The 13,415-nt window shown below is 43.5% G+C and overlaps 1 protein-coding gene across 8 annotated transcripts in view; it reads left to right on the top strand.

The window, feature by feature from the left end:
• The window catches only part of SLC24A2 (solute carrier family 24 (sodium/potassium/calcium exchanger), member 2), a 222,100-nt gene that overhangs the window by 73,452 nt on the left and 135,233 nt on the right, over positions 1-13,415 (top strand). For 5 of the 8 annotated variants that reach the window (XM_005879946.2, XM_005879940.2, XM_005879943.2 and 2 more), the window contains exon 3: positions 1,514-1,627. The exons of the other annotated variants lie outside the window; for them this stretch is intronic. In XM_005879946.2, coding sequence (XP_005880008.1) covers positions 1,514-1,627 — 114 coding nt within the window. The remainder of the gene's footprint in view (positions 1-1,513; positions 1,628-13,415) is intronic. 8 annotated transcript variants of the gene reach the window in all.

Raw genomic sequence — 13,415 nt, forward strand, 5'->3', positions numbered from 1 at the left:
CATGGTAAGCATCTATGTATCTATCCATGTGTCTGTCTATGTTTGAATTAAACCCTGTGGCACAGGATCTGACCCATAGTAAGTGAACCATAACTATTTATTAGCTTATTCATTTTTTATTAATCAATTTTACTACAAATGTGATTATTTTCTTTCTAGTCATTGGTGACCCTATCTAAAACCAAGGACAAGTAATCAATAGATGAAAGCATTGCCTTTAAATGCCTTCACTCTTACCTTTTTTATATCTATAATATGAAGAGGTTTAAAAACATGGTGTTCTCCCAGTGAAGTACATTTAGAGGCCAAAAATAGAACAGTACATTGAGAGACTGATAAGCACTAAAGTTGTCTTTTCTGTTCCTCCTAAAAAGTCAGTTTTGTTTTTTAGATGCTTCTCATATACAGAAAACAGTGTTAGAAAAAGGAAGCATTTGAGTTTTAAAAATATGATTTCTAAGGCACTCTTTATTTTCCCTCCCTCCCTCCACCCTCCTTCCCTCCCTCCCTCTCCTCCTTCCTTCCTTCTTTCCTTAGCTCTCCTCCCTCCTTCCCTCCCTCCCGCTCCTCCTTCCTTCCTTCTTTCCTTAACTCTCCTCCCTTTTTCTCCCCCCCCCCCCCCCCCAAGAGGCCCTGACTTGGTAGAGTAGAGGGTACAGTTTGGGGTCTGGAGTAAGATGGTCTTGGGCCTGAGTCCCAGCCCTCCCCTCCTGGGTGACCTAGGAAGGTGGGTCTCGTCTTGTGAGCCACAGTTAATAGTAAAATGGTCATGGGTAGTGCCTACCGTTGGAGCTGTGGGAAGACTCCAGCCCCCCCCCCATTCTATTTGCAATCACTTTTAGATTATCTTTCAAGTTCAGATTTAACAGAAATGTATCGGCCTGCCTTAGGGACCCAGCATCTTATCAGCAACATTTTTGTATGTTCCCTCATTTTGGTTCTGCCACAATACAACAAAAGGGGGACATGATTCCCTCGTTATGCAGTAAAAGAGACTGAGGTCCTAGAGCAGTTATATGATGTGCCTGAAGCCACACAGGTGGTAAACCAGAAAGCCAGGGTGATCACACCTGGGTTTCCCCCACTCTAAATTCAAGGCTGTTTTCATAGATTATTAGTTCCATACTCTAGACTAAAATGGAATTTTTTATTTTGCACATTTAACAGCACCTTTCTTCATTAAGATTTCTACAAGCTGAACAAATTGATTTGCAAGTTATTTATAGAAATCATTTCACCCATCACTGAAAATGGTCTTTGCAGAGCTTTTCAAAAATGCACAAAAATATTGCGTGGCAGTTTAATGAAATAGAAAAAAAAGAGAAAGAATTATTGGAAACTACCGAGTGTTTATGCATAAACACAGGAAGACATACGTGGGGGCATAGAGACGACTCCCCACTGCACTGCACTGCCGGGGCTAACATTTAAGGAGCGTGGGCTTTTTTCATCACTTTCCAGGTCCTCTTGAGGCCAGGGCTCCTGACTAGACCGTTTGTCACTCAAATTACAGGGCTCCAAAACAGTCCTGGAACTGGGGTGTTCAGCAAGACAGCTGAAAGTAGCAACTGGTGGGGACCTGAGTCAGACTCAAAGAAGAGAGCAACAGTCAAAGCCAGAGAATACGGTAAGTCTTCAAGTCACGTGAAAAGGTCAAGGGAACCCCAAATAGGAAGTGAGCCAGGAGATGGAAACCTTGGAAGCTCCAAGGTAAGTTGAGAAACATGGCCTGGGCCACTTTGGACCAGTTGTTTCAGAATGAAGAATGTGACCAGTGTGAGGAAGTCAGAAGCCATTGCCTGATGTAGCTACGCTAATGGATTTCACCTTCCACATGAATCCCTACAGTTTCATAATGGCTTATAAATCTAAGTAAAATCTATGTACAGATGGGCAAGTACCATCCCATTTTACTCATCCCACACTCAAAGCAGAGTGAGCTGGTTAAACCACCCAGACTACCATGAGAGAGTCAATGTGGAACCAGGGTAGAACCCAGCTCTGCAATGCTGTCATCTTGTTGTCTTCAGGGATGGATTTTTTCCAGGTTTCTTATTACATGCTCCCCTAACCATTTGTCTTTCCTAATGGGAGGACCCATGTTCAACAAGTCTGTAAGGATCGCAGCACCCTGGATCCCAAATGTTTATGGTCGCCTCCACCTGTCAGATAGACCCAGGGTTTCACCTTCCTTGGTTTTTTAGTGCTGATGTGCTCAGTAACAGTATGGGTTTGCAAAGTGCTGCTCCCCCCAGCTACCTGTACTCACTGTATGAGGAAATGTGGGCTGTCTCTCCCTGATCATCACAGAAACTGGTTTTGATCATTCTGGCCAAAAGACATCATCAGGACTTCCCGAATGGAGGTTTGCTCTAAGGATGTCACCCTGGTTCCAGAGGGAGACCCCACTGGGGAGGGGTTCCTCTTCCCTTTGGTGCAGCATCCTAATTTCCATGGGGCAGATCTCAGTTTCTTTTAGTGCAGTGGTTCTCAACCTGTGGGTCGCGACCCCTTTGGGGGTCGAACGACCTTTTCACAGGGGTCGCCTAAATACACCCTGCATATCAGATATTTACATTACGATTCATAACAGTAGCAACATTACAGTCATGAAGTAGAAATGAAAATAATTTTATGGTTGGGGGTCACAACATGAGGAACTGTATTTAAAGGGCCAGAAGGTTGAGAACCACTGTTTTAGTATAAACCACCCAGTTGATTCAGTCTCTCTCCTCGGCTTTGGAAACTTGAGTAAATGACACAGAAACTGAAGGAAAAATCCTTGAATCTGATTTGGCCCCATAGGGTGACTGCCCACCAGTTTCTGCTTCCCAGAATCCCAAAAGAACCAATGCTGATTGTTTCTAGACATTATTCTTGATTTTCTCTTAACCCAGGGAGTTCCCCCATTTCTTTCCAATGAATTTCCATCTTCACATTAGCCAGAAAGTTTCTTTTCTCTGTAACCAGAGAATCCTAAGGGCTACCCTCCAAGGGGAGATGGTGAGTAGTCAGACACAGGAAGGAACTGCCAAGAAGTAGGAGAAAACACATAGGTGTGAGGAGCCCATATTGCCCTGGAGTCTTGGACATCAGATCATAAACAGCTTTCTTAAGTGTGCTCCCCCCAAATGTTCCTAAATGCCCCCATTTAACCTCAGGAAAGCTTCCCTGTCTGTATAAATTCCAGTTCTGCTTGCTCTCAGCTACATTTCCATCACCCTGTGCCGTGGTCCTTGCTACTCAGAGGCTCTAATTGGAAGCCTTCAATTAGTAAAAGTGGGAAAATGAACTAAGCATTGTTTAATTAATGAACTCTGGTTGGCCACATCTTTCATGAAAAAATAACAAGCATTTCTTGCAGATTTAGCAAAACATTTAGAGCACAATTTCCAGGCAGGATACCGGCTGCTGAATGTGTAATGCAGGTCACTTGATCACAATGGCTTCATGTGACCAGACCAAGTGGCCATCACCTTCTCTGGACCCTTCCATTTCCAAAAGAACAGTGAGCTCAGCTCCTCTGCGCCCTTCAAAATACAGCTCAGCATTCATGCCATCGCCCTGGAACCTTCTCAATTTCAGGAGCTGAGGCAATCACTCCTCGCCCTTTGCTCCAGTTGCACTCTATGCATGGACACCTGTGTTCCTCACTCTCCAGTTTTGTAATGGCTCATGTCCATCCATCTTTCCCACTAACCTGTAAACTCTTCTCTCGGTGTTTTCACTGCAGTGCTTACTATGGTGTCTGGCATACAGTAGACATTCAGTAGTTAATTTATTGTTCTTTAACGTGATTTGCTCCCCTCCCTGTGGCAAATGCCCTGCACTAGAATTTTATATCAGCCTCACACTAAAAAAGAGGGTTGTGAAGCTGACTGTTCATTGTGGGCTCCTTGCTTTACTGCAACCTTAGCTCATCTGCATTTTTTTTTTTTAGAAACAGCTGTTTTTGGTTTGGTTCGGTTTTGTTTTTTAATCCATCTCACTCTAAGACAGTACAGCCAATCAATACAGATCTAAAGTAGAAAGAATGGAAAATGGATGTAAGCCATTACTTTTTCTGGGGTTTCCCTTTTGGCCCTGTTTTCAAAAACCTTTCATATCTTCCACCACCTGCTTAGAATAAGTACAAATTCGTTTAAACAGATACATATTTTAAGATCAACTAAATGAGTCTCTTTGATCCCAATTAACGATGCCAGGCTCATTCTTACGGTGCATTTGTGTTTGCTTCTGCTGTGTGTGTCCTGCTCCCTGCGCTGCTGCCGTGTCACACCAGATAATGTGCCGGTGTGACATGGAAATGGGCCTTTCCTTCAGGGTATTCTGCATCCTCTGTCCACAGGGGAAGCTGTTCCACTTTTAGGGTGTGATATTAAAGTGTGTTTCCCTTTGTCATTTTAGTTAAAACTTATAGGAAGGATAACAGCTATAAAGAGAGGTTTGCTATTAGAGGAAACTGGTATCTTTCTTCCTTCTAGTATTCGTTCACAATTTAATTTAATTCATTCTGGTCTATTGGGGTTTACAGAATGGCCCAGGTGTTTGCACGGGGCTACCTAAATTTTGTGTGCAACTGTCTGCTACCAGTACGGAGAAGAATGCTGAATGACACTTCATGAGTGCTGCTTTAGACACTGAGAAGCTTACTCCGGGCCCAGCAAACATTTCGGGATAAATATTTATCACTGCAAGTCAGCATTGTTAAAATTAGAATCTCACCTCACATAAAGCACATCCATGATGCAGGATAATGAGCTTTAGAGGCCCCTATCTAAGGTCCCAGTTCCAATTAGTGTGTGCCAGAGAGAACTGCATGAGAAATGTCAACAGCACAATAAAGCTGGCGGATTGGGCAGGAGAAATGATGATAAATCACCCTAGCAGAACCCATCAATCAGGGCCTGTTTCTGTTGCATGAAGAAGTTGTTTTGGCAAACTAGTATTTGTCATTCCCTCTGAAATATTCTGCAAGCATAATGTGCTATTTCCCAGTAGAAGGTTGACTGAATGAGTCTCTGGAGAATACAGCTAAATGATCTCCCCACTCAATAATCTGTAGATCATCAATATGTATTTGTGATGTTTGTGCTGAGAACAAAGATACTAGCCAAACATCCTATTGTTTTATCAGGGGGCTCAATTATTGCCCACCCCCTTTTTTTAATGGTTGTGCTACATAGAGAGTGTCTTGCCTCCAAAACTTTTATTAGCTAAGCAATATGAACCAGGGACAAAGGAAAATGGAGATACCAAAATCCCAGTGAAACCCAGTTTCTCCTCTGGACCATGGATGGTTTTCTGCATTGTATCCCAGACTACACCTGGGTCAAACAATAATAATTCCTGCCTTCTTGGAGATTACCTTCTAGAGGAGGAGTTCAGAAAGTAAACAATATAAAATGAGTAAATTAGATAGTATGCTAGCAGGTGAGAGGGCTATAGATGCACAGTATCTCAGCACAGCGCAGGTACTGAGATCCATTGGCTATCTGGGGTAAAAAGCATTCTAGAGAGGACGATCAAGGTCAAGACCCTGAAGTGTAGCGGGAGAAACATGAGCAAGAACAGATGAGATCAAAGAGGAAAGGTGGGGGTGGATGGCCCTTATAGATCTGGAGGGTCTCACATTTGCAGGACCCTGTGGTAATAAGAATGACACCATTTATTATGACACTAGGGGTGCACGAAATTCATCCACGGGGATGTGTGTGTGTGTCCCTCAGCCAAGCCTGCACCCTCTCCAATCTGGGACCCCTCGAGGGATGTCCAACTGCAGTTGGACATTCCTCTCACAATCCAGGACTGCTGTCTCCCAAACGCTAGCCTGATTGCCCCTAACCGCTTCTGTCTGCCAGCCTGATCACCCCCTAACCACTCCCCTGCCAGCCTGATCGACACCTAACTGCTCCCCTGCCAGCCTGATTGCCCCTAACTGTCCTCCCCTGCCAGCCTGGTCACCCCTAACTGCCCTCCCCTGCAGGCCTGGTCACCTCTAACTGCCCTCCCTTGCCAGCCTGGTTGCCCCTAACTGTCCTCCTGTGCAGGCCTGGTTGCCCCGACTGCCCTCCCCTGCAGGCTTGTTCCTCTCCAAATGCCCTCCCCTGCAGGCCTGGTCCCCCCCAACTGCCCTCCCCTGCTGGCCTGGTCCCCTCCAACTGCCCTCTCCTGCTGGCCTGATTGCCCGCAACTGCCCTCCCCTGTGGACCATCTTGTGGTGGCCATCTTGTGGCTATCTTGTGTGTTGGAGTGATGGTCGTTTTGCATACTGGGTGTGACTAATTAGCATATCATGGCTAACTAGCATATCCCTCTCTTATTTGTGTTGGAGTGATGATCAATTTGCATACTGGTCATGACTAATTAGCATATCTGGTCGTGACTAATTAGCATGTCTGAGCTAATTAGCATACCCCTCTCTTATTATATAGGATGCCATGTCCCCAATGGGCTAGGCACCTTGCAAACATATCTTAGGCTTCCAGCAACCCTATGAGGAAGGCATTTTTATTTCTATTTTATAGATAAGGCTGTTATGGAAGTTCAAAAACACTTGGTCTAAGAGGTAAACTTGGAGATGGGGAGAAGGAAACAGGTGAAGCAATGATCTGGGAGATGGAATCACCAGAATTCGGTGCCTCTTCAGACCTGGGCAGTGAGCATGAGGCTCTCGGCATGACTCCAAGCCTCTGCTGGATGCTGGAATGATTAACCAAGAAAGGAAATGTGGAGGAAAGAATGGGTCTGGGTGGAGGAGTAGAAAGGATAAATCACAGTGTGTTTCAGTTTTGAATACTTTTATTTTGAGACACTTGAGGAAAATACAGAGGGTAGTAAACAGGTTGGATAAGGAATGGCTTTTGCAAGATCTCTGTCCTTATTTTTGTTCTTAGCAGTTTCTTCCTTTCATTATGATTCTTAAGATTTTAGTTTCTTGCTTTAGCTGGTTTGGCTCAGTGGATAGAGCGTCAGCCTGCAGACCAAAGGGTCAAGGGCACATTCCCGGGGTTGCGGGCTCAATCCCCAGTAGGGGGTGAGCAGGACGCAGCCAATCAATGATTCTCTCTCATCATTGATGTTTCTATCTCTCTCTCACTCTCCCTTCCTCTCTGAAATCAATAATAATACATTTTTAAAACAAAATTTAGTTTCTCTTTTTATACGATAACTCATTTAGGTTGTTTTTAAATAGCAGGGAAATCGAGTTACTTCTCACTAGTAGAGGCATCTAACAAAAAAATAACAAAGATTTATTAGTATCTCAGCTGAAAGAACAGATCTCAATTCTACAAGTGTAGAAGTACCTGATCTTTATTAATTTGTACAACGTGTTTTATTTTATATATTCTAAGAAAAGAGTGAAGTTATTATTTGAGTAGCTCTGAGAATGTGCACATAAATAGCACCTGTCATGGTGGACACACTGTACTCCCTAATAGATAAAGTGTCCTGGACAAAGAACAGAGCCCCACTTAGGAGCCATTCACTGTCTGAAACCATGAAAGGGCCCACGTGGTGTAACCTCGGGGGAAAGGACGCGATGTCCTGCATTGAACAAAACTGAATCGTTTCCTTTGCCCTTTAGAGGGAAAAAAATCTGGTAGGGAAGAGAAAGTGCTTATTTTATTACTGGTACATGCTGTTCCCATGAATTGTTGGAAATAAATATATACTCTCTACACTGCTGGGCTTTCATTCATTTACATTCCCTTTTTAATCAAAAATTTTAAATCTCTGCACTAAAAATGATGTATCCTGTATAGTTCCATGAACGCAGCTAAAAAAAATCATTTGCTTTGAGACTTGGATCTACACTGGTCCTTAACCACTGTAGACCTCAGTTTCCTCACATTTTTTTTTACATTTAATTGAGGAAACAAAACAAGGTTCCCTCTATCTGATTTGGAAATAATGGGACTTCTTAAGATGTGCCATTGAAGGGTTCTGGGGAGAAAGCATTCTATTATAAAATATTTTTAAAAACTAACCATTTATCATTTGCTTACCATTGAATGCGTATAAGTCATATCATTATCCTCACATTTTACAGATGAGGAGACTAAAGCCTGATGAGGTTAAATGGTTTGCCCAGCATCTCATAGCTGGTGTGCTGCTGTATCAGGCTCATGCCTACTTTTGCCTGAGGACCTTAAGAGAACTCTACAACCAGTTCATTTCAATTTGAGTCTGTCAAGGCTGCAGTAGTCTGTTTCCTTCTTCTCACAATGACACCAACACCACCCAGGCCAGAACCTGTCTTCACAGGTGACATCCCTTCGTGCTAATCCCAAATTCAGTGTGTTGGCAGTCATTGATTTCTTCTCATCCCCACAGCCTCCACATAAATCCAAGCCACCTCACTTTCTCCTGGACAGTAGCCGCACTTCTAAACAAAATCCCTGCATCTGTTCTTGTGCCTCTCCAATCCCCTTCCCCCACAGCCATGTTTTGACAGATTATGTCATTCCCCTGCCATTCCCTCGCACTGGCTTTCCTCAAGCGCAGGTGGGTCAGATACCAGCAGGAGCGAGAGCCTGCAGTGTCAACAGCCACACACCAGGCAGCCTCCATGTTCTGGGAGGAGAATGGTGTATCTTTAAATCGGAGAACTGGGTGTTTGAATCCCAGGTGCGTTGATTTTCTAGGGCTGCCATAACATAGTGCCACAACTGGGTGTCCTAAAACCACAGCATTTATTCTCTCACATTCTGGAGCCCGGAGGTCTGAAATCAAGGTGTCAGCAGGACCATGCTCCCTCCATAGGCTCTGGGGAAGAATCCTTCCTTGCCTCTTCCTACCTCCTGATGGATGTCAGCAGCCCTTGGATTCCTTGGCTTAATAGCTGCATCACTCCAACCCCTGCCTTTGTCATCTCCATCTGGCCTTCTTCTGTGTGTGTGTCCTCTGCATCACAATCTCTCTCCTTATAAGAACACCCTAATCCAGGATGACTTCATCATCACCTAATGACAGCTGCAAAGTCTCTATTCCAAATAAGGTCACGTTCGCAGGTACCAGGGATTAGGACTTCAGCGTATCTTTTGTGGGGACACAATTCAGCCCAGAATAGCAGGCTTGCCCCCTGACTTTGCACTTCTTTGAAGTTTGGATTTCTCACTTATACAACAGGAATACCAATATCTAATTTGGGGGGTTAGTGTGAACAATCATTGAGACAACACATGTAAAGTACTTATCACAGTGCCTGTCTCATAGAGACCACTCAGTACATGGCAGCTATGTTGATTCCAGACTTCTTCCTTTAAAAATTCCCTGTAAACTAATCTCTAAGGTACCAAGGAAATGTGCCATTTAAAGAACCCCGCATCAGATCCCTTGTAAAATAGAGCAAATAAGTGTCCCTAATTTATGTTTTTATTCTGACTTCTGTATGTTAAATCTCCTTATGCTAGGAAACGTGGACTTTCATACAACAAAACAAATTGCAAACTCAAAAGGTTGGTTTACCCGGGGATGCTAATCAGACTAAGCTCGAAGAGAAATCAAATGAGGAAACCCATCCAACCTCCCTACCAGGTCACAACCCTTCAAGGGGAGGAGCCACAGGGCTCAGGATGACAGATGCTTCAAAGAGCAGCCCTGACAGTCTGTTGCTTCCAGCTGTCCGGCTGCTTATTAGAAGGAGAGACGAGATTGGGGGGGAATCTTCCCCTGTTTGCAAATTCAAATCCACACCCCAGCACTCTGCCCACTTCCAGGTGTGTTGCCAGCAGCGTTAGTGTCTTGAGGTTGGTCTCAGCAGCCCTGGGATTCCCTGTGACAGCACCGACCAGCCTGCCAGACGTGTATGTGCAACTGGGTGAAGTCTAGGCAGACTCCAGGACAGAGGGTGGCAGAAATGCTTAATAAGAGAGAAGACGAGACTCAATGGAGAAGCAGGATGGGCACAGGAAAGCTGTTTTTTGCTCTCAAAAGCTGGAGTTGACCCCTGCCCTCTGACAGCCTGGCTGCCTGTGGGATGTAGAGCCAGGGCCTTCCCTGCTCTTCTGATCCAGCCCTGTGTCCCCGGGAGCCTATTCTGTCGCTGGGTCAGGATGCATCTCCTGTTACTACCCTTTATGTTTGACAAGGTAGGGAGGAGGCAGGTTATCCTGGTGGGGGAACAGAGAGAGAAGAGATGCCTGGCTGCATGTTGTGCTATCCTCCACCATCTGTAAAAAGAGTACAGCTGTGTTAGGCCTTTTGTGAAGCCATCAGAAGGCTATTACTCTAGAACTTTGTTGTGAGTGCAGCACCAGCACAAATACCAGCTTTGGGGACAAATCTGGACTCACATCTCTCCTCAGGCCCTCACTAGCTATGTGGCATTGGACAAGTATCTTGACCTCTTTGAGCCTCTATTAATTTCTCTGTGAAATGAGGGTAATGATATTTCCCTTGCAGGGTTGTCAGGAGGGTTAAATGAGATGGCATAAGCAAGTAAAAAGTGCTCAGTGAATGTTGGATTCCATCTTTCCCATTCCCCTTTCCCTTCCCAGGGTATGGGCCAATATATTGAACACTTAGCCATTGACCTGCTTTGCAGGTGATAAATTCCGAGTATATCCTAAGTCAGAAGCCTGTTTTCTTTCAAAATTATAAAGATAAATTGACATTTTATTTAGCACATATTATGTAGTTCCTGCATTGATTTTTATAGGTCTGGGTGAAACCAGTAAGACATGGAACACACACACACACACACACACACACACACACACACACACACTTCATTGGGCAGTGACTGACCAATGAGCAAATTAATTGTGAGAATGCAACATAAATCCTGATAAAAGGTGTTCAGAAAATAGGCATTAAATTTAATTGAGAAGTGGCAGGGGACGGATGCTTTTTGAGAACAGTTGTTACCTTTTAAAGGAGAAGTGGAAGGAACATTCGGCAGAAGTAAGCATGTATCAGGACGAGACGTAGAATGGAATTCCAGGCTTAGGGACTGCCGGTAGCTCAGTGTGCTCTGTGGGAGAATCAAAGTGTAGCCATTGGTCTTTGCTGAGTGCTTGTGATGAGCTGAGGGGCTTGTGGAGGAGAAGTTACTAACACCAGTTCTAGAGACCATTCAAACCGAACAGAGCAGACATGAGTGTGTGACTCAAGGAGAGAGAACTTCAACAACAAGCCTTTGATTCCTACCTCAAGCCAGTCCCTAAGCTTGTCCTCAAGAATCATGCAGCCTAGTGCTTCCCTGAGCCCTGGAAATGTGGCTAGTCCAAGTGAGATGTGCTGCTGTAAGTATAAAATATACTCTCATTTTTGAAGACTTGATACAAAAAAACGTAAATTGCTCATATCTCATTACTAATTTTATATCAATTATATGCTCAAATAATACTAATGTGGGTTTATTGGGTTAGGTAAAATATATGATTAAAACTTATTTTATCTGTTTCTTGTTACTTTGTTTTTCTGATTATATTTTATTTATATATCTTCCAATAAAAATTATATATATTGAGTATGTACAACTTGATGATTTGATATATGTATGCATCGCTAAATGATTGCTACCATCAGCTAATTAACATATCTCATAGTTAACCTTTTTCTAGTGCAATGAGTGCACCTGAAATCTACTCTCTTGGCATATTTCTAGTGTTTGATACAGGATTAAGTATAGTCATCATGCCTGTTCTTGTTACTTTTTTAATATGGCGACTAGAAAATTTGCAATTACATGTGTGGCTCACATTATATTTCTGTTGGAAGCGCTGGTCTTGAGATTAGAAGGTCTCGGTGTGGGGCGACAGAAGGTCATGGAGCTATAACTCTGCTGTGGGGAATGAGCAGGGCTCAGATGCACATCAGGAAAGAGAAGGATTTTCCAGGAGAACGATGCGTGTGCAGGCACCAAGGTGCAATGTGCAAGGTGTATTTAGGGAATAATGAATAGACTGTCTGGATGGAGCAGGTGAAAGACAATGGTATTTCAATAAAATGACATGTTGTCTAACTCAGATGTGTTGGTAGGCTTCATATGGATAATAAAAGGAAGAGGTGTCCATCACTGTCAGTAATAATGGAACATTACAAAAAGAGGTTCCCTGATTTTCCATTTTGGATGGTTTTGTAGTCCAGGATTGCCCTAGAGAACATTAAAATGCTATCTCGTGATTAAAATGTTGAAAAAAATGAAAAAGTTGCTTATTCTTGTCATGCCTTTTATTTGAACTTTCTCAGCCTAATGACTTCTTGGAGCTATAAATAGAAATGTGTTCAAGGAAGATATGGGTGAAGGCACAGGTGACAGATCCCTACATGAGGCTCTTAGGATAATTAAGAAAGGCTCTAATCTCTCCTGATGGTGTCCTATGAGACAACTAGATAGGGCCTTCAGTGACAAGAAATACTCAGCTGAATTGATCCAACATGGTATTTTTTTATTCTTGTGTTTAAAGTACTTAGAAAAACTATATCCCTGGACATGATGATTTGACAATTGCTGACTTTTCCTTAATCATCCGAAGGATGATAAAACAAGATCCTGCCTTGATACTGTGTTGAGTACTTTATCTGTAGTTTATACAGAAATCTCTATGGTATTTAGGGATCCATACACTACAAGAGGCGATGTGGTAGGACTGGTCATTAGGGGGAATGTCAGTTGAATAATAAATACATGGATATGAAAATATGTGCCATGGATAAGTTACTTGGTTGTATTAAATGAGGAGAAATTAAACCAAAGTGCTCATAATGGCAAGATTTTTACCCTGTCTCTCTTGCCTAGCAAACCCATAGAATCACATAGATGGAGTTTCTCATGGCAGAGGAAGGCCATTAATCCCATATGCAAAGTTCTGCCAAAATGTTCTTGAGCAGGATCGTTAGCTGATGGGCTCTCGTGTACTAGCCACATCCCAGGGGGCCAGAATTACTGCATGTCTCTGCTTAGACCTGAGTTCCACACCTGGGGTCGCCATTTCGCAGTATGTTCCCCTTTAGGAAAATACAAAACCTCTCTAAGCCTTAACTCCCTTACCTGTAAAATGGGGTAGTAACAAAACCTGTCTCACAAGAGTGTCATGAGGACTACATGAGCCCTCTGTAAAGTGCCCAGTGCCCAGGGCTTATTATCTTGATGGTGGTGTTGGCTGTGCAGGGGTTTCTAGTATAAGCTTTCCTTGTATAAGAGGAATCAGGAAGGGTTTTTTTCAGATGAAGTACTTTGAACCCAAGGTTTCCAAATATTCCAGTTCCCAACACAGTGGTTTCCCTGCTGCTCCATCGTAAAGCATGACTCATTCTGAAAGAGAATGCTTTTCACCTTTCTTTCCACCTCTTAGCAACTCCCTCACCTGTGCTTCTCAGGAAGCCTTGGAGCGGCTTCCTCTTTCTTGCGTCCACTCCTGGCTGGAGAGATTTTTTAGGACTCTCACTTCTGGGTGGAGAACATT

The sequence above is a fragment of the Myotis brandtii genome, unplaced genomic scaffold (genome assembly GCF_000412655.1).
Source record: "Myotis brandtii unplaced genomic scaffold, ASM41265v1 scaffold618, whole genome shotgun sequence".
NCBI classification, from domain to species: domain Eukaryota; kingdom Metazoa; phylum Chordata; class Mammalia; order Chiroptera; family Vespertilionidae; genus Myotis; species Myotis brandtii.